The 19,418-nt window shown below is 39.9% G+C and overlaps 1 protein-coding gene and 2 long non-coding RNA genes across 4 annotated transcripts in view; 2 read left to right on the forward strand and 1 right to left on the reverse strand.

The window, feature by feature from the left end:
• LOC147756893 (uncharacterized) overlaps positions 1 to 2,827 on the reverse strand; it is a 6,843-nt gene extending 4,016 nt beyond the window's left edge. The window contains exon 1 of the long non-coding RNA XR_015325044.1: positions 2,723 to 2,827. This is a non-coding gene — a long non-coding RNA (uncharacterized LOC147756893). The remainder of the gene's footprint in view (positions 1 to 2,722) is intronic.
• On the forward strand, positions 204 to 7,144 carry LOC111247687 (ras association domain-containing protein 1-like). 2 transcript variants are annotated; one of them, XM_086985441.1, is made up of 6 exons: positions 204 to 459; positions 871 to 1,158; positions 2,743 to 2,962; positions 3,497 to 3,924; positions 4,768 to 5,047; positions 5,375 to 7,144. In XM_086985441.1, the coding sequence occupies exons 2-6, from the start codon at positions 1,085 to 1,087 to the stop codon at positions 5,729 to 5,731; spliced, it is 1,359 nt and encodes a 452-aa protein (XP_086841567.1). In that variant the 5' UTR covers positions 204 to 459; positions 871 to 1,084; the 3' UTR covers positions 5,732 to 7,144. The 2 variants fall into 2 exon arrangements, with proteins under 2 accessions (XP_086841567.1, XP_022654678.1); XM_022798943.2 differs by having other exon boundaries at positions 206 to 1,707; positions 2,793 to 2,962.
• A 6,860-nt stretch (positions 7,145 to 14,004) lies between these two features.
• On the forward strand, positions 14,005 to 18,058 carry LOC147756894 (uncharacterized). The gene is made up of 2 exons (XR_015325047.1): positions 14,005 to 15,746; positions 16,698 to 18,058. It is a non-coding gene; the product is annotated as an uncharacterized LOC147756894 (long non-coding RNA).
• The last annotated feature ends 1,360 nt before the right edge of the window (positions 18,059 to 19,418 follow it).

Consider the following 19,418-nt stretch of genomic DNA (forward strand, 5'->3'; position numbering starts at 1 on the left):
TCAAACAACTCGTCCTTTTAGGTTACTTATAAATTCACTCATAGCACTTCTTATGCGATAGTGCAGTCACCAGCACGCGATAGAGACGCACACACGGCCATGCATATAATTTTGATCGATAGTGCGGTCTAGCGGTGCGCAATTTCACCCCTTGCTGCTACAATACATAATATAACAGTCGGGTTGCAGGTTGTCTTCAAACAACATATCAGGACAGAGGAGATCATCAACAACAACGTTGTTAGGCGGCCGCAATGCACACAGACAAGGTCGCTAGTGTCAACCCCACGTTCGGTGGTGCTTGTCGTTATTATTCTTGAGTTGTTGAGAGCAGCTGTTCTGGTCAATCATTATTTAGCGTGCCGAGAAAAGTGATCACCAGCAGCAACTGGTTATGCAGCTTGCTATTGGTCGGCGCTGTATCAAACGTGTGTGTGTGTGTGCCTAATAATTAAAAAAGTAAAATGGCCTTTTCATGCACCAATTTACCTTCAACTAATCAACGAATCATCACTCGACAAGCATGATCCGCAGTTCGTCAATCGCAAATTCTGCAGAATGCATGTGCTTCCATATGTGTGTGTGTGCGTGTGTGTCAACCATATTAATCTTGATATTGTCTGCGTCTTATCTCTTTTCCTTTAGCTTTATCTCGTTCTCTGAAAGAATCTACTACTAATTGTCAAAAAGTTACTTTTCTGGATTTAGCGACTGTCGGGTCAGGCCTGCTGACCTTACTGCCTCCTGTCGACGCTAGTAGGACGATTCAACAAAACTCAACAAATGTACCAGCACAAAACAAGCCTGGTGAATGTTTGCTTGCCCGTTCGCGCGCTTTTACGTCAGAGTAGCTCATATGCACCCGCACAGTATTTCAGGTAGAGGGAGGTCGCCATAAGGAAAAGCACACTGATGGAGGCAGTCGACGATTGCGGTCGCTGCTGTTAGTGTCGTCCCTGCCTCAGTCGTGGTTTGCTAGCAGTATATCACTGCGCCTGTGTGTGATTTTGTGTCTAAGTTCCCCAGCGGGGCTGTGTCTGACCCGCTATAGCGCCCGGCGCCTCGAAGCGAGCGAAGGAGTAATATGGCGAGTGTTTGGTTGTTCACTCAGCTGATAGTCCTGAGATCTGCACTGGCTCAAATCATCGGCCAGGCACCGTAAGTCGCACTCACATGGATGCATACGGCTAGACAAATAGACGGCGATGCCAAACACTAATTCACGATGTTCTGGCTGGTGCCGTCTGTATACTAACTTAACCAAAAATTAAACAAAGAGTAAATTGGTTGCTGCGGTGTGAACGTCAATAGTAACTGCTACTTCTAAACTTACATCATGATGCACGAACCTAGGATGGCGTAGTACGGAGCCGCTAGAGTAGAAAAAAGAAACCGCTGTCGGAATTACAGGAACAAGTGTGACTGATAGTTCCCGATGCTATAGCCGAACATAAGCATCGGCGAATATTTGAGTGTATGCCGCGTCACTATGTGTTGCTGCAAAAATTACTTAGTCAATGTAAACTGAAGAGTGCCTGCTTGATAGTGCGTTGCTAATCAGTCTAAGTTGCCGTCTGACGCAGCACCCAACGGTCGAAATTACCGGACGTAAACATATAACTAATCCAAATTAGCGTGAACCAGAAAAGAGAACAGCTAGAAGAATGGAGCTCGACGACCCACAACTTTTAAGTGCTGGAACATCCTGTAAGTCTAAAGAAGTCAAACTAATAAATTTGTACGTGGTATTCGAATATCTAATAACCACTTGTCATGGCAGAGCGTACTGCCGCCGTTACCGCTAGAATACGCAAATATCTCGTGGTGCCACACTGTCCCGCGTTTAAATGAATCGTGGATGCATGTGCATAGATTGGTTAGTGACTAAAACAGCCGGACACATTAAGTATGTGTCCGGCTGTTCCGTACTGTCATAATGGAACCGGTAATCAACGGTGCAAAGTTATACATATACGAAAAAATAATGCGCACAAATAAAAAACGGAATCAGTGAATCCAATTTAGTCTTAGATTTTCGCGCATTTCAAAACGTCCATTGTGTTAAAAAGGAAAACGATGTGCACCCGACTTTGAATATATTGTAGACTTTATAATAACGATACTAGTCTACCCCCATCCAAACATTGAGCGTTCTTAGAGAGCTACCGTTTTAAAACTATTCGAATCATTTTTAATACGAGAGTGAATTATCGAGAAACCTACTAGGGTTAAAAGTGGCACTTTACTCCAGACATAAAAGCTAACGTTGGATTGTCATGCTTTATCAGAAAAAAACGATTATCTACGTCGTGAAAATCGATTGTATGGTGCTGTCTGAAGTTATTCGGGGCGCAGTTCATATTAACGCCAGGGAATCTATGCTGCCACCTTATATTTTTATCTGTTTTTAGTTTAATGACATTCATCAGTGTAACTTATCACTTAAGCAGCACATTGTATACCGTCAAACCATTGTAAATACAAGTTTGAGATTCGAGAAGCTCAGCGATAATAATTGTCAAACAGTGAACCTGATCTTTTTGTTATATCTACCTGTGATATGTGTATTGAGTAAAGGAAACGAGGCTCATTCAGTATGATTAAGCACAGCTTTCCTGTTACTATTAAGATCCGCTGCACTAATTCATTAGTACTTTATAGATATTTATGTAAATGTACTAGGTCTGCCTAAATAGGTTGCTGTTGTGTTTCTAATACATACCTGTATCTTACGCGAATTAGAAGCGCTATGGCATCATCAGCTGATTCAGTTCGTGACGACATTTCTAAAGGTGACAGAAGCAGTAAAATCTTCGAAAGGTCCCAAGTTGACGATCGAACTTTGAGAAGAAGCAGCACAACAGCTGAGAGATTACCAACGTCTTCGTTCAACTTTTTACCTAACTTCTTTTGGCAGAATATCTCATCGTTTTTGCTGGGCGGCAAAAAAATGGGCTCAAAGGTAAGTCGACCGCGAGAAATGACCTTATCACCCATCACAAGCGGATGCCTAACGTTAGCGATTAAGGAAAGCCTAGAAAAAACCGATCGGACAGTTATGAGCCTTGAGAGAAATATCGAACGACGAGTGCTTATGCTAGCCGTTCTATTTGGCCACTGATTTTCACCGCTCAAAAATGCAACTCGATCATTAAAAGATAGAGATAAAACTCGATCAACTAAAAACTAAAATTTATCAGCCAGTTTAAAACAAAATTTTAACTGTTAATTTCTTATATGATTACATTGCATAAACTGAAATATTTTTGTCATCAATAATTAAAACAGATAGAATTTTTTTGCATAAAGTGAATATATATTCCACCTCAGTTGTCGTCAAGGTACAGTGTTCACATCTCTCATTATCGACCTTCCCTCTCTATAGTACAGACATTTGATTGATACGACGAGAACCCTTGAACACATAATTCTAACATCTGATGTTTTCTTTAATCCTTCGTTTCTATCCGGAATGAATGGACACGCTTACATTCAGACGCCGGACGGCACTCTGGAGTCCGAATTCTCGCTACCGTTGTTTCCATATCAGTCTCTACCAAATAAAAAGCGTCCAAGAGCCGGCGAATTAATAGAGCTAGCTTCGTTTGGCTTCGTCGAAATTGAGAACATCGAACGCCAAGGAGCGGGTCATGAATTTCAGCCGACGAATCTCGACCATCCGGCGTGGTGCGATCGTTGCGGTGATCTCATTTGGTGCGTTGGCCCACTCGGTCAATTAGTCCAGTGCACGCAGTGCAAATTTACGTGCCACGCAAACTGCCTGCAATTTATTACTGTTGATTGTCAACCCCAGCCGCCGGTAGCACCGTTAATCGAACATGTGGATCGAGCACCATCACCGAATCTCAGTATCTCCAACCTCAGCAGGGAGGAGCTCATGCACCTTATCAACAAACACAATAGGCAAGTCGTTTTTTTACGTTGACTTAGATCTCTCATTGAGACGTTTCGAATCTCATTGATACCTTCGACAATCTCATGCAAACCTCAATGAGATTTTCAACATAGGCTATATAAAATGGAATAAAATTAAAAGGAACCCAGTCAAATATTGCGTTTACTGTTGAAAAGGGGCAGGCCCATTCCAATACATGCTGCAACCGTGAAACGAATAAAAACGATATTATTCAAACCTAAAAAATGTTGTTTAGGTCCACCAGTAATAAATATGCGTAATCTATCCGCCACTTATAAGGAGCTACTGTAATTACTTTAATTAAAATTACCTTATTCCCTTTAACGTTAAAACGTTTGGGATTCTTTTGCAGAGGAGTACTCATCTTGCTCCATCGTCAATCCTTACTTTTTTTTTAATACATTTAGGCGATACACAAAACTTGGTTGACACCGGTACCAAGATCTAGTGCATATGTGATTCATCTATCGACAAATGGATATATATTAAACAATAATTACTTGTGAAATGGATTTCATATACATTTACCACTGCACGATTAAAGTAGCCTATTACCTTTTAAGTTACCAGGGGACTGAGTCTCTTTCGCAGTCATATCTTGTTTATGATTTCCGCTTGTGCCGGTCATAGTAATATACCCGTGTGTACGAGATAGGTTGAAATGGAGAACGAAACAAAGCTTCAATGATCTTAACGGCACTGAGTCATTTAGCGGAATTATTGGTAGCGAGAGATCAATAGCCTTTGCCACGAAATGTATATTTTTTTATTTACTCATATTTGTGCATTACAATATATTTATGTGATTGCCATTGTACTTTTCTTCAAAGGCGTTTTCCCGATTTGGAGATGAGCCTTTCTGCTGAGGATAGCAGTCCACTTGTGGTGACTGGATTCATTCGCGTCTGTATGAATCTTATGAGGCCCATTAACGTCATATCGGGAACACGACCGCCTTCGATCTATGACATTCTTAAACAGGACGATACGTTGACGGAAGGCCGCACGCTTACATCTTTCTATCTGCCTATGGACACCATGAAAGCCCTTCATGTTGACTCGGAGATGACCGCGCAGAGGGTCATCGTCACCCTGCTCAAAAAGTTCAAGGTCACAATATATATTATTGTCGCCGTTATTTTTGTATTGGCATACATTCATATTCTACGCGTATACTTCTAAGAGTGTCACTTATGAGATATGGCAATAGAAAGTATATAACTAGTTCGTGCTAGACATAGGACTGGATGAATGTTCCACTTACCTAGGTAGAATGTAGAGTTTTAATATAACGCTTTTGACGGGTAAACATACCATATGTAGAAATTTAAGGAAACCTTCTGAGTACCTGCTATGCACTCAGAACAATAATTTTTATTTTAAATGCATCATATTCGTATCTAATATGCGCGCATGTACCTACATATTTTATTGCAGGTGGCTGATTCTCCCCTTAAATACGCGTTGTATGAGAGTTATATGGAGGGTGAAGGGAAACTGAAACTACGACGTCTTGACGACCTTGAAAAGCCGCTCATGTTGACCTTAACGTGGATGGAAAAAGGACTCACAAATCGCCAATTTCTTCTGCAAGAGAACGATGGCGCTGATATCAATTGGGAGATGTTTGCATTGCCCGAATTAGAGAACTTCATAAAAATACTAGAGCTCGAAGAAGCTGAATATCTTCGACAAATCCGAGTCAAGTATGTTTCAACACAAGAAGTAATACAAAAACTTCTGGAGCAAAAGATGCCACGAAGTCCAACTCACGATGATGATCGATATTATTAGATGCTTAAAGTACATAGAACTCAGTCAATGAAGTCTTAACAAATATAATAAGATCATCGAGAAAAAAATCTAAGCGCATCATGCGTTCGTTATATTAGTAAAATATTATTATTAAAACGCTATGTGAAAGCATATACATAGTTTTACAGACATTTAATTTTTCATAAAGATCGCTAAAACAATATGTATGTATGTATGTATGTATGTAGTGTTTACCGCTTCACTGTCTTAGTTGTTGTTTAATTCTAGCAGAATTATTGGTTGTATTCAAGCAATGCTTTTCTTCATTCTAAAGATAAGTGAACACACGACGTTCTGCCGAACGGTTTTGCATTATTAAGCTATTCTGAAACCTCCGCGAAACGTTTTGTCATGAGCCGGTTCTCATCAGTGACTAATTTGGCTTAAGGCTAAGACGAATTATCAAATTTGACACGATTCTACACCATTAAAAGATGGTTTTGTGAAGGACTTCCAACCGATTTGTGCAGGACATCAGGATAAATTTGTCCTTAATGGGTTGCCCTTGTGCTAACTTGATTGGGGCACCTCCCATCTGCAGGCACCTATTACCGAACAAATTTGATAATCTAGTCTACGCAGGTACCTGCTACCGAACAAACCCATTCCGTTTTGTACCGTATCTCATCCATTTATTAACAGTTACATATGCGAGTATATAGAAATATATTTATTAGATTTTTATATTTATTTACTAGTTTAGACATGAAAGCGTGGTTATAAATGTGTACATAGGTGTTCGAAACACAGCGAGACAACCTAAACGTAAACGTAAACTACATTAAACTAAACGTGAAGTCAATCAGGACTCATTCTAACACTCTTTGAGACTAGTTACCCCTTGCAAAGAGGTATCTATTAAAGGAGTCGTGATAGTCGATTAAGGTGACGTTTGATGTATATAATGACTCGTCATCATGTGCGGATATGGTTTAGAAGGAGATGTGTACGCGTTTTTTTCCTTAGAACCACGCCATGTCTACAGCAGGCAACATTCGCTCTTAGCGTAAATAAACTTGCTAAAAAATATTTTTATTAGATGCTCAACAGAAGTATTTTAACCCAGCATTTTTTAGGATAAGTGGCAGGCTGGCCGAGGGTTCGGGTAGAAATGATGTCATCTTAGGTTCGCCAGTATTTATTTGGTTTCAAACCAGTAAATTGTGCCGAAAGTTTTGGGTATCCAAATCCCAGGTAACATGTAGTATATTGCTGAATATGCTTTGTGCATAATAACTATTAGTCAAAGGTATCCGTATTGTTATCTCAAATGGACTCCACGACGAGGAAGTATACGGGTCAACGGCATGGCTAAATAAGCCACTAAGGACTTTGTGCAAGGAAGTCAGTCACTTAATAAAGCTATAAAAAAAATTATTGATTTTCAAAGAATGCTGTTCCATAATCATTTAATACTCATCTAGCTAGGTCAAAGATCATTATTATTCATTCGTCATAAACTATATGAACTTATGCTACGCAGTGTTAATTCGAGTTTTGAGTGAGTCAAACACCGGCACCTGTGCGCAAGTTCAAATTAGATGAAGGCACCACGTATCGCATGTCCAAAGGAAAGCCCCAAATTTCAGTGTTGGGCCCTCTTCTGTGGAACATAGGGTATTATGACATCCGGCATCAGTATTATCTATACTCGACCAAAGTAGTGGCGTTTGCTCATAGCAGCGGTAATGGTATTTTTCAATTCAATCTTAATAATACCTAATTGGGTCATCGACTTTGGCCTCGAACCACCCCGGATAAGACTGAGTTAATAATATCAAACGGACGCACCAAGATTGGTGATTTAAGCATTATACTACGCAGCCATACAGTTTTAACCACGAGAAGGTATTTAAATAATAGGATCGATGGCGGTGCATGCTCACTATGCTATTAACAAAACCATTAATGTGACAAACAGACTACCTAACATCTTTGAATGTTAGGTAGTCTGTTTGTCACACCTAACGGTGGTCGCCGAAGTATGCTGGTTTCAGTGGTGAGCTCAATTGCCTTGTACGACGCACTTACATCGAGGAAGACATGTGAAAAGAAAAACCTTATTAAATTTATGAAGTTACAGAGGCAAATAACACTATGGATAAGTAGAACATTTGGAACTATTTTCTCTGATGCAGTAATGGTTCCGCCACGCAAGTCTCATGGGATTTACTGGTGCATGAAAAGACAACTAAACATCGGAATAGAATAATAAAAAATAGAAACGCCGCAAAAATGGCAATATATATGATTGCAGGATCAGGTGAGTGCAACCAAAGTCACAAAAGGATTGATTAAGGTTGTGAAAAGTGGCTCACGAAAAAAACAAAGATAATTAACATTCGACCTGACACACTTGTTTACTGGGCATGGATTTTTTTACAGGCTATCAGTTTCGTATAGGTAAGCCACCTCACGCCGCTTGCAAGTATTACGATAAGAATGTTCATGGCCCAGTCAAACACTTTCTGGGATTGTGTATTTTCAAGGATCTTAGGGAAAGACTTATTGAGACACTAAAGGCCTTCCGTACTACTGACCAATGGGTCCTCATGATACTAGATTTTGGAAAAACGTGTACATAACATTTTTAAAGGACTTAAACCCAGACACCTACTGGATCTGTCGAACATAATGGGACGAGCTCTTTGTTCTCCCCCAATCTCCTTTTACGTTTCCCTTTTTTCTCTTCCTGTTTCTCTCTCGTTGGGCAGGAGTGTACGCTGATGCATAGCCTTTTTTTTGCGATCATCTGTGTCTCCTGTCAGCAAACGTTACTTTTACAGATGCTTCTTTGTAGGAAACTAGTTTTTAGCAGATAGCCAACTTGCGCCATCAAGGAGGCAATGCTTCATGCCACAGACTTGCAACCCAACATCACCTGGCTATGTCAGGCGAGGTGCGCATACAACATTTCTGTCACTAGAAAAAACTCAATTTGATTTGTGATACAAGTCAATACAGTAACTTTGATAACCAAAGATCCTTGTCGTTTTTTATGCGATACGTTTATTCAGTATCCTCACCTTTTGATTGTGCTTATATCCTAAACCGTTTTAACTAAGTTTTCGACGTAGTTCGGACCGATTCTTTAATTGAGAATGCGTCTATATTTAGCCCGGAATTATCCCTCACGTGTTCGGAAAGGTAATTTCCTAGTTGAATTGAAATGTCTTCATTCTTGTTTTCAGCCCGTTATATTTATAGTTGATCTCGTACAGCCATGCTTACGATCAACTACTTCGCTTGGTATAGGGGTGGATTCCTAATACAACTTGCAGCATATAACAATTAATATAATCAAATTTCCTTTTACTGAAATGTATATTTTCAGTTAAAAATATGCCTGGAAAAAATTTAGCTTCGATTGTACTTATGCGTCTAATTGCCCTTTTTCAATTATAATCTGATAAAAAAAAGTAGTCAAATAAATAGAAGCAAACCTTGATGGATACTAGAAACATTAATAAAATAGTAGCGCACATGGAAAGTGGAAAAAGCGAGAATATCTAGGAATTCAAAAACTAAAGACTAAAGCATTCAAGAAGCAATCATGATTAAAAAACGGCCGAGTTTTACTCCGACTTTAACCCCCAGCGCCAGACGAGGCTTTAAAACTTCAGAAACGTAATTATTGTTTTGGTCACCATTTTTATGCAGTGCTTGTTTTCGAATTGCATTTATTTACTCCTCAAGACATTAGACTTGTAGCGATTAGCAAAAAATCGAGTAGCTGCCACGACAGATTCATTGGAATAATGAAATGTCTGCTGCAAATGCTACCGCGTGGTTTAGCATTAATAAAACCATGTTTGATATTTATGCTGGCACGTAGAATCATTCTGAAACATTATCAAGTCATCATATGTGCGACTTCACATATGCGAAGAAGCCATATAATTTTAGATTGTAAGACAGCCGTCGTTATTCCTATTTCCCTTAGCTTCTCAATTTCCAGGCGTAGTTACGTTGATGGCTGAGTTATGCTCACATTGCTCCTCCGGCCCTTTATAGGTAGACTTGCGTAAGCTCTGAGCCTATTCAAAAACTCGAATACACAAGGGATGTAGGAATTGTTTGTCTCAAATTTAGTTCCGTCGTTGCTACCGTTGGGGAGGTTGAATTATCGTAAGTGTTTGATAAAAAAGATATTGTTCAAAGATAATTGGTAAATTAGATTAAAAAAACATACTTTACATTGGTTTATAAAAAGAAATTCGTTTCGAATTTTTAGAAGGTATATAGGTATATGACACACAGCGCTGTTTACGGTATTCCAAGGGAAGACTGCTAAGCGCCTGGATAGAGACTTTCATAATTTCAAGTCTTGTAAAGAAGATTCGAGCTGGCTTGTGGTTTTTTTTACTCCTTCGCAGATTCTTGACTTAGTTCCTACACCGTTCAATGCATCTCCATTGCTCAGGGGTTTCGATGGCTACAGGTTAGACGATTCAATTTACAGTAAGTTTCCGATAGACTCGTTACTGCCCTTTTTACTTCTTTGCCACGTGGTAATTTACTTATCACAGCCTTGTATGTAAAATGAAGCCGGCATGCATGACATTGTTGGTTTCAAATAAAGGATCTTCTTTTCTCCTTTGCGGTTTTGGTATCCTTCCATCAGTTTGGGAAAAGCCCAGACCGTTCTCCTCAGGATTGATTGTATCGAAAAGTACCTGCATGTTCTTACTGAGTGCGGACCCTTGCTGATCTCCATTGAACGTGTTCAGCAACCGATCTAACGGTGCACCTTTAGAAAAAATCGCGATTTAGTGGCGGTACGTTTGGCAATACTTTCTACACAGCGACTAAATGTATTCGTATAGCACATGTAACGGTATCTGCCATAACATCCTGACTGAGTAACTCCGACCAGCTGCAGGGTTTGTTGAAAATTCTAGAAGACCTTGACTTTCACTAACCACATTAATATGAGGTCAACGGCAATGGGACGAATGTATCGTCTGCCTTCTTTTAGAGCTGAGACTAGATTTGCAATAAAGCAGACTATTAACGATAGACCTCATGAACATGCATGGTGAGTAGAGTGCAAAACTTCGTGAACACTTGTTGAGAAGGATTTACTGAATTTTCATGACCTACAAACACATCTAGGGGATACCTAAGCCTAAAGACCTTTGGAGCTTCATTCAAGCTGCTAGACGGAGGATCCTACCTTGAGCGGCCTAAAGTACATTTGTTAGATGCCGCCACTGGTCGCAGCGAGAGAGCGAACTGTGCTGAAACAGTAACACAGGCGTACAGGGATCGCATTATGCTATCTACGGCTGGTGTTATGTTATTGCCCAAATGTGAGGTCCGTACCGCTAAAGAAATATTGCCTTGGGTTAATTTCTTCTTTTCGTGACGGGAACGTTTCACGAAGTTCTCTACGTGCAAATGAATATCATATTACTTGACTTTCTTTATACCGATTTACTGTTTCGTCATGGCCTACACTACCTGATAAAAGTACTTCAGACTCAGATATAGTTTTTGTGACAGCGGGTTACTTGCCAGCAGACACTTCTTGTAACTAAGTGAAAGCAATGGTTCATTTGCGAAGACTGCGAATCTTCTTATCGGTTTTTTGCATAACCTTATCCATGACTGATTCCCACTGACGTCGTTCTTCCAACTTTTCTGAAGAAATTTGCTTGAGTTTGGAGTCTCGAAAAAGCTAGGGAGTACAAAGAACATTCCAATTGCGATGGCCTTTGTCTCAGTCTTAATTATATCATCGCTATCATTGAAGGCGTGAATCTAAAGTGCGTATTGGCATAAGAAGGCATCGCTGAAAATTGATGGTGAAGTGAAATTACAAATTTTACAGAAGCTATCTATTTCAATATTGTATGAATCTGATAATTTCGGAAATCATGCGTATCCGTAACACACAATCCTGTTCAACGAGAAAGACTCCCAGAGGAGACCTTTAGACGTTATAACAGGACCCGCTACACGCATCACATTTCCTTTTCTTGTAGTTCCAGCAGCATTATCTGAAGTGGTATGAAGTGGCTCGTTATTTTTTTTTTTCATTAGAAAAGGCTTTCGTTAAGTGTGCCTTAACTTGAAGATTTCGATACGCACAGACTGAACTATAAGATAAGCAGTCAGTTTCCAATGGATTAATTGTTCCGCTGTAGAACGTAAGCATTCGATTAGTTGGAGCCGTTTTTCTACGGAAACCCAGGCGACCTTTCGGCCTATTGAGATTCTGACCAGTTGCATCGCACGTTATGTGGCCTCAATAATGCCGATGACGCAAGTTACGTCCCTAAGCTGCTGCATGCTTTTCTATGTTCTGGTAATTGCACGTGTCTTTGCTGTACTTTACATTCTGTCTTATCTCCATTTAAAAAAGACAAGACCATTAGTATATGTAACGTGGGTTAGACGTCGGAAGAGCCAATTTCCCACAGAAAAACGTGGACTCGGGCTGCTCTTTCTGCTGGATATGTTGAGCGGGCAATATGGTAGTGTTCTTCCAGGAAAGCTAATTCCATGACAGTACGTTTGGTAGGCTCGTGGACACACTCACCGAAGATGGCCTCGCCCGAAACTGCCAAAGGCATTCCTAAAGTCAAGCTTTACGCACTTAGGCTAAAGTAAATCGGTTTCTTCCAGCACATTCGAACTAAATGAATGTGCCGTCAAGGGCAGCGGGACGTGTACCCAGATCGTGTTCCTTGAGAGACCTCCAAGCATATCTATAGAATTTATAAGTCTAGTCCTTCGTTCGAGCTTACAGTACCCGATAAAATTGCTTAAAACTTTAATTTAGCTCCTGCCAGAACAGTTCTTTTTCGATGAACGCTACTTACGACCGTGCGTGAAATCCACCGTTTCTTCGCGAAGACTACGGATTTTTTTATCGATTTTTTTCCATAGCCCTATTCAGAGCTGAATGCCACTTATGTTGCTCTTCCAATTCCTCCTAAAAGCTTTTCTTAGTTTAAATATTGGGCGCTGGTGATGCTTGCCTAACAATTATGTGCGTTCTTGATTTTTAGCTTTCTTTGCACCTCAGCAGTGCAATAAATTCATTGCAATGAGTTGTTGTTGTAGCAAAAATTAAACACTGCACCAACTAAGATACATAATTTTTAAAGTATTCAATGTTTGCCGGGTAAATTATGGTGATCGTTGTTCTTAAAGCAGGGCAGATGATACACAGTCCCAGGCCTTATCCACAAGCTGATCAAATGAAGTCACGCAGAGACAGTTCTCTATAGTAAAGTTGCACGGATCTCGGCGAATTAGTTTTGTGAACTTGTTTCATGCAAAATTTGCTCCGTAGCAAATGGCATCTCTTGCTTTACATAGAAGCTAAAAACAAACGTTAATTTGTATGTCGGTTGTTAGTATCACATGCGCGAACGTGTTCCATGTGATACGCAGTTGGGTTGTAATTCTCGAAAGAGTCTTTGTATATATCAGCGTATATTGGTGCATTAAAGAAGCAAAACTACAGATCCGAGTTGTTCTAACACACAGTGCATAGAATCTACAAGACACTGTTCGTTAACTTATATCGATTTGTACTGCTTCATACATGTTATGCCCTACAATATATAACTATTTACAATGATACACTGTAATTAAAGCTCTAAATGTCATTAAGATATAGTGGATTTGACTGAGGTTCTGGCATATATGTTGTCATTCATATTGAAAACAAGTTAAACATGCTACCAACACTCTCACCTAGTGCCAGATGAGATCACAGGTATTTAATAAGCTGAGTCCGACTCTAACTAAAGCCGAAACAATTCGTTAAGGATCTCGCTTGAATATCGAAATACAGCAGCTGACGTTGAGAATTGCATAAATGATACATAATACGTAACTAATAGCAGTAGAAAAAGAATATTCAAACGCATGCAACGGACCACTGCGTGCTATCTCATACCAGTGTTCCACTTTAGTTTCGAGATTTTGTACTAATGCTTCTTCTCTCTAAGGCCGCAGTGTGATGTGCGTTTTCAACTCGTAAACTATCTTCTTCTCTTTGAAGATTGGGGACGTGTTACGAGCGAAACCCTCGTTAATAACACAATGTTAAATGACCGCTATGAATTTAAAGAGATGAGTAAAAACAATCTTCGATGCTGTTGAAGCAGACTTCTCTCGTGTATTAAATTGCAGTTATAACATTTAGTTTACTCTGTTCATGCATCCAAGTATACACGTTTGCATATTATTGCATGCAGCTAAACCGACTCCACTGCTGCCTTTTCTGTGGTCACCACAGTTACGGTGTTAGTCAAAGATAAGCTTCTGTTTCAGCCATATTGAAATGTTTGGGGTTCTATTACAAAAAAAACTAGCCTTAGTATTTTAGAACAACATAGCAGTATGTCATAGACTGACCACGGAACAGACATGAAGCGCGAACCTTTTACCAAGTTACTCAACAAATATATTGAAAGACTGTGTGAAAATTTTGATTTCGATAGACCTCTTCCTCCAGCTGTCTCATAGAGGATTCCATCACTTTTTACACATTCCTTTCCCACCTTGTTTCCCTCATCAGCTTTCCTTCGCCCATTTCGAAGAGCAGTTTCCCTCTGACATAATGTTTGGCTCTCGTGAAGTAGGGATTTGTCATGTTCGATTTGTATGTTCGACTGATTTCTGTTCAAGTTTTTCAATTTGAAAGGTCGCTTTTTTGTTATTTCACGTTCTAGGCAACGTTTGTTTTCTTTACGCTCTGTCGCATGAGCTCAGAAGCGACTAATGTTTTATATGGTTTTTCAATGTTATCTTTTTTTGTTTTAATGTTGTACATTGTATTTTCGCCGACAAATCTTAAGTAACCGATGCGACCGACAATCAGGCCTGACAAAACACCAACTCAACAGTGGTTTCTTCAGCGCACACAATATAGTCACTTGAGGAACGACGGAACAAAGGCGGGACGAGTATAAAGATCTACAGGTTATGGTCTATTCGGTTTTAATCTACACCATAACGTTGTTGTTGTTGGAAACACCGAAAACAAATTTTGGCAATAAGTCAAATGGGCTTTTTCATCTGCTTTTGCAATAGACTAGAACTTTGTCTCACAGCCTGTCTCACAATTCCCCCTAACCGTCGGTCGCTCATTCCGCGGCGTTGGTCCTGCGTCCCAACCCTTGGGTTTCAGGATCAGTCGTGTCTCCCATTTCTTCCTCTCCAATTAATCCTTTCGTACCACTTGACTTTAACTGCCTGCTTATTATTATTCGCATATCCAAAGCTCTGCCACTCTTTCTTATACGACTTGCAAGCGGTAGGTTGTTGTGACAGCATCGTCGTTGCTAGTACCATGAACTTAAGTACTTATGCGAACAGCAGCCGCAGCTGTCTTCCTATCCTGTGTCAAGTTAGACATTGTGGAACGCCGCAAGTCATACAAGGAACTGACGAACGTCGTTGTGCAGTACGACGATAACCAGCGTTTGCTGTCTTCTCTACCCCTCCTCGTACCTCCAATCACGTTTTTTTCGTTCTCTTTTATTCTCTTTCAGTGTCCGTTTCTGTCGCAAGTCATCAGCGGTGCAAAAGTATAAGCAGGAAAGTCGCGAGGGGGACCTTTCGTTCTCCTCGGATCTGTCTTTTCGTCTGCTGTCATTGCAGTGCTCCTTTTACGCTCCGTTCTATTTTTTTTTTGTTAGGACTGGACGCTCGGTTGTTGGCGCACCACCGGCCACATCGGCAGTCTCCGACCACTCAACTGGCATCGGCTGTCTCCCTGCGGCCATTGTTATGGGGGGCAAGCTTGCCAGCTACCCGGCAAGTCTAGCGGCCAGAGTGGCCTTGCAGAATTGAACCATCGAGCGTCAGCTAAGGCGAACAAGTACCAACGAAAGAAAAAGTAGGGCTGAACAGAACGTCGAGGGGCTGTAGGGAATACTACTACTAGGGGCTACTCAATTATGAGTAGCTACAACAACATTAATGTAGTCAACTGGAGCTACAAGTCGAATTTTCGGCCGAAAGTCAATATGTGCGTGTTACAGCACCAGATGCACGCCTTTAGCTTTGCTTTTGTAATTACTAAAGGCAACTCGTGATATCGAAGAAAATCCATGTTTGCATCCACGCAGCAGGTCTGGGATGACATGAACAGAAGCGCAGGGAATAGTGATATCTAGTGTGATCTAGGCTTATCCTTATCCAGCCAAACTACCTACCCTTAGTTTAACAAAAGGTTTTCTCACGAAGCCCACCTCCGATAAAAGCTCCCTTATATAAAGACTTCTTGAAGCAAGTTAGTATTGTCATATAAAGGAAGTTAATTTATATAAAATCATTTATATAACCAAACGTTTAAAACCGTAATAATGAAGTAATGCTTACGGACCTTTCTTTGAAGTTTTGTTCGGCTCTTGTTGGAAATCTTACCTACGCACCCGAAATTCGTGTTTATTAACTTTTTTCCATCTCTAAATAGACGAAGTATATATTTAATACAGCGTTGATTTTGCATCTTCCTAGAACCTCTAGTCTTTTTCTTTTCACAGTTAATTTAGACCTAAAACGCGGATGTTCATTTAATAGTACTGCAGACTGCCTGGAAGACCATGGTCTTTGAATAGTTAACCGGTGATATCTCTTGTTAAGAAATCTCTCACTTTTCGAAAAGTACCAATTTATGCACAAGTTGATTACTCGAAGAGATATGTATTTCTTTTCTTTTGGTGACCCGGTAAGCTTGCAATAGGCTAAGTGATGTGGAGGAATAAGTCCTAACTTCTCGACACACAAAATAGGTCTCAAACGCAAATAACAATTTATTCATTTATTTTGTTCAGGAACGGTCTGGAAACCGAACAGGTTATGACAACGAACGTAATGCATAGAATTCCGTTGGGTGTGACACTTTACTTTTGTAAACTATTAAAATCGACTTCTAGAGTTAACTATTCAAAAGCCTCTTATTCGGCCTTTTTTGCAGATCTGGGCCTGCACAATGTCACCGTGCATCTGGTATACTGGACGAAGTGCAAATATGTAATATCAACGGCACAATTGCTTTTTCGTCTGTCGCGTGCAAGTTGCGTGTAATATTCCTGGAGTATATTAGTTACAGGCGTTGCAACCGTTTTTGTTCTATATTCAGATGCCGTCGTTTTCCTCAACTTAAGGATTTATCATGTGATCATAATGTATATATTACGAGTGCAATCATATTTACCCAAGTCGTACGAAACAGCTAGAACAAAGCGGTTAAATAACAAATATTTTTGATCAGCGGTGAAGAAAACTCAATTGGGATATAATCGAACTCGGGATCTCAGAATGAAATTTCATAGAAATCTGTGGGAACTGCCTAAAATTCACAAATGGTTATGTCGATGTAATTGAACTTTCCGTGTTTGCTTTATCATAGTTTACATAAGAATGCAGTTTACATAACATGTCTTTAAACCTCATTCTTTGTTCTCTATCATATACACCTGGGAGACCTGCCCACCCACACAATTCTCTACTCCATTTTTAAGTTATAGACTGGACCAAAGCACAGTTAGTGGCGAAATTCAGCGAAACATTTGACATGCTGTGATGCTTTCTTTTAGATAGGGATGCTAGCGGATATTCTGACGATTACACTTTTCTAATTACTGCGAAAATAATGCATTCTATTTAGGAACGAAAATCGTTTCCTTGGTGTGCAGAAATTACAACAGAGCTGATCGACACATTGCCACCTTTAAACTAGCTAGACAGGAAGTCCATTTTTATAGACACTTCCTGCACAGACAAGCCATTTGCACTAACTTGTTACTTGAACCATCATCCCTATCAAAGCTTATCGTCGAAGTTACTCTGAAAAAACAAAGATAACTACTAAAATAAATGCAACATTATTTTATCCATGTTAATGTGTCCCCCGCCACAGTAACAAAATACACATTTATTTGTATACATCATATGTACAGTAGCTTCTCTCGATTTCCTTTATGCTTTTCATTATCGTTTATCATCACCCACCGTCTCTTTTACATCTTTTCCCTCTTCGTCGCTTTTCTTCGAGTTTTTCTCACCACCACACCAATGACTAAAACAACAATATATCATACATATTTACAACCATAGCTATAATTATTCTCGTAATTAGATTATTTTTAGGTCCTTATTAGTGTTCGTTTTATTTTTTACTATAATCATCATAATTACGATTTCTCGTGGCGTTTTACTTCTTTCTCCTCATAGTTCCGCCGTTATTCGATACAGCCTTTTGTTGCAAGTACTATTACTCTTCACTTAGACACAATAATTTATATATATATATATATATATATATATATATATATAGCTTCTTAATCTAATTTCGTTACCTCCACTTGCTCGCTCACTCATTCATCCTTTCTGCCTCCGTCACGTACGTACTTAAATCTGAATTCTTAAACAAAGATTTTACTCAGACTTACGCTACTGCCCCAGGCAGATTCTGTGAGTGTTACCCTTCTCTTCACTCACGTCTGAACTGGCGAAATCAATTAACAAGGATTCCTTATGGTTGCCATTCCACAGTGGGTCGCTCATATTACCGTTTCACTATTCTCATATGATTTCTTACCTGCGTATTGATTTTGTGAAGTGAATTGCTGTTTAATTAATTATTCATGTAATAAATTTTTACTGTTAGCCTATTTTCACCGTCAAATAAAATATGGTGTAACAATGGTTGATTGACCATCCATTTTTCTAACATCATATCGTTTTTATCTCGAAGAATTACGATATTTTTTGACATTCGCCGGTGCTAACCTTTCGCTTTCCTTTGCCGTCCGCTAGCGATTTCTATCGCTATTTTGATTACAGTTTTGCGTGACGATAACGAGCTCAACTAACTAATAGGTCAAGAATCATCCTGAAATAAAGCCAGCTACTTCGAGACGCAGTTAAAATCAAACTTCTACAAGCACACACATGCTTATGATATAACAATTGAACTACTAAGGTATTGTATAATATGAGAGTGGCTGGTAATCGATTTGGAAGCTATTTTTCTACCCGCTTCACTTTTATATTTGACTATATCGGTAGAGGTGGCTCTGAACTTTTCCACAAGTGGTAGAAATGGGCTTCGGCGCACATCCTACATCCGATTGAATTATGCCGTTCGTATCATTGGGGTTAGGTACACTAACTTAGTGTTAAGTCGAACAAATTGATTTCTGCCATTTTCCCTAGAACTAATCTACGATTCTTTCAGTCAAAAAGCTTTATCTTTTTTAACTGAATACGATGTCGTAAATCGTCGTGTCAGTCCAATCAGTTCATCACTTTTACTCTAACCAACCTACACCGAGCTGGCTCCGATTTCGGCACCTTGACAACATGACGATAGAGATTATATTTTTCACCTTTATCAATAAATTGCTTGTTGATACGATCAGGGCATGTATACTCTATTCGTCGTCTACATGTGTGTGTGTAGGTGGGTGTATGTGTGGGTTGGGGTGTGTGTGTGTGTGTGTGTGTGTTTGTGCATGTGTCTGTTTGTGCGAGTGCGTGCTTGTGCGTCTTTGGGTGTGGGTGTGTGTGTGTGTGCTTGTGCGTGTATGTGGGTGTGTGTGGGTGCGTGTATGTGGGTGTGTGTGTGGGTGTGTATGGGTGTGGGTGCGGGTGTGTGTGGGTGTGGGTATGGGTATGTGTGGTTGTGGGTATG

Source organism: Varroa destructor, unplaced genomic scaffold, assembly GCF_002443255.2.
Source record: "Varroa destructor unplaced genomic scaffold, Vdes_3.0 BEIS01000003.1, whole genome shotgun sequence".
NCBI classification, from domain to species: domain Eukaryota; kingdom Metazoa; phylum Arthropoda; class Arachnida; order Mesostigmata; family Varroidae; genus Varroa; species Varroa destructor.

Bases quoted from the DNA above. Each gene is read 5' to 3' on its own strand.
- LOC111247687 (XM_086985441.1), top strand. From the start codon at position 1,085: ATGGCGAGTGTTTGGTTGTTCACTCAGCTGATAGTCCTGAGATCTGCA. The intron at 2,963-3,496 runs GTAAGTCGACCG...GCTTACATTCAG, and splicing joins GCAAAAAAATGGGCTCAAAG to ACGCCGGACGGCACTCTGGA. The intron at 3,925-4,767 runs GCAAGTCGTTTT...TTTTCTTCAAAG, and splicing joins CTTATCAACAAACACAATAG to GCGTTTTCCCGATTTGGAGA.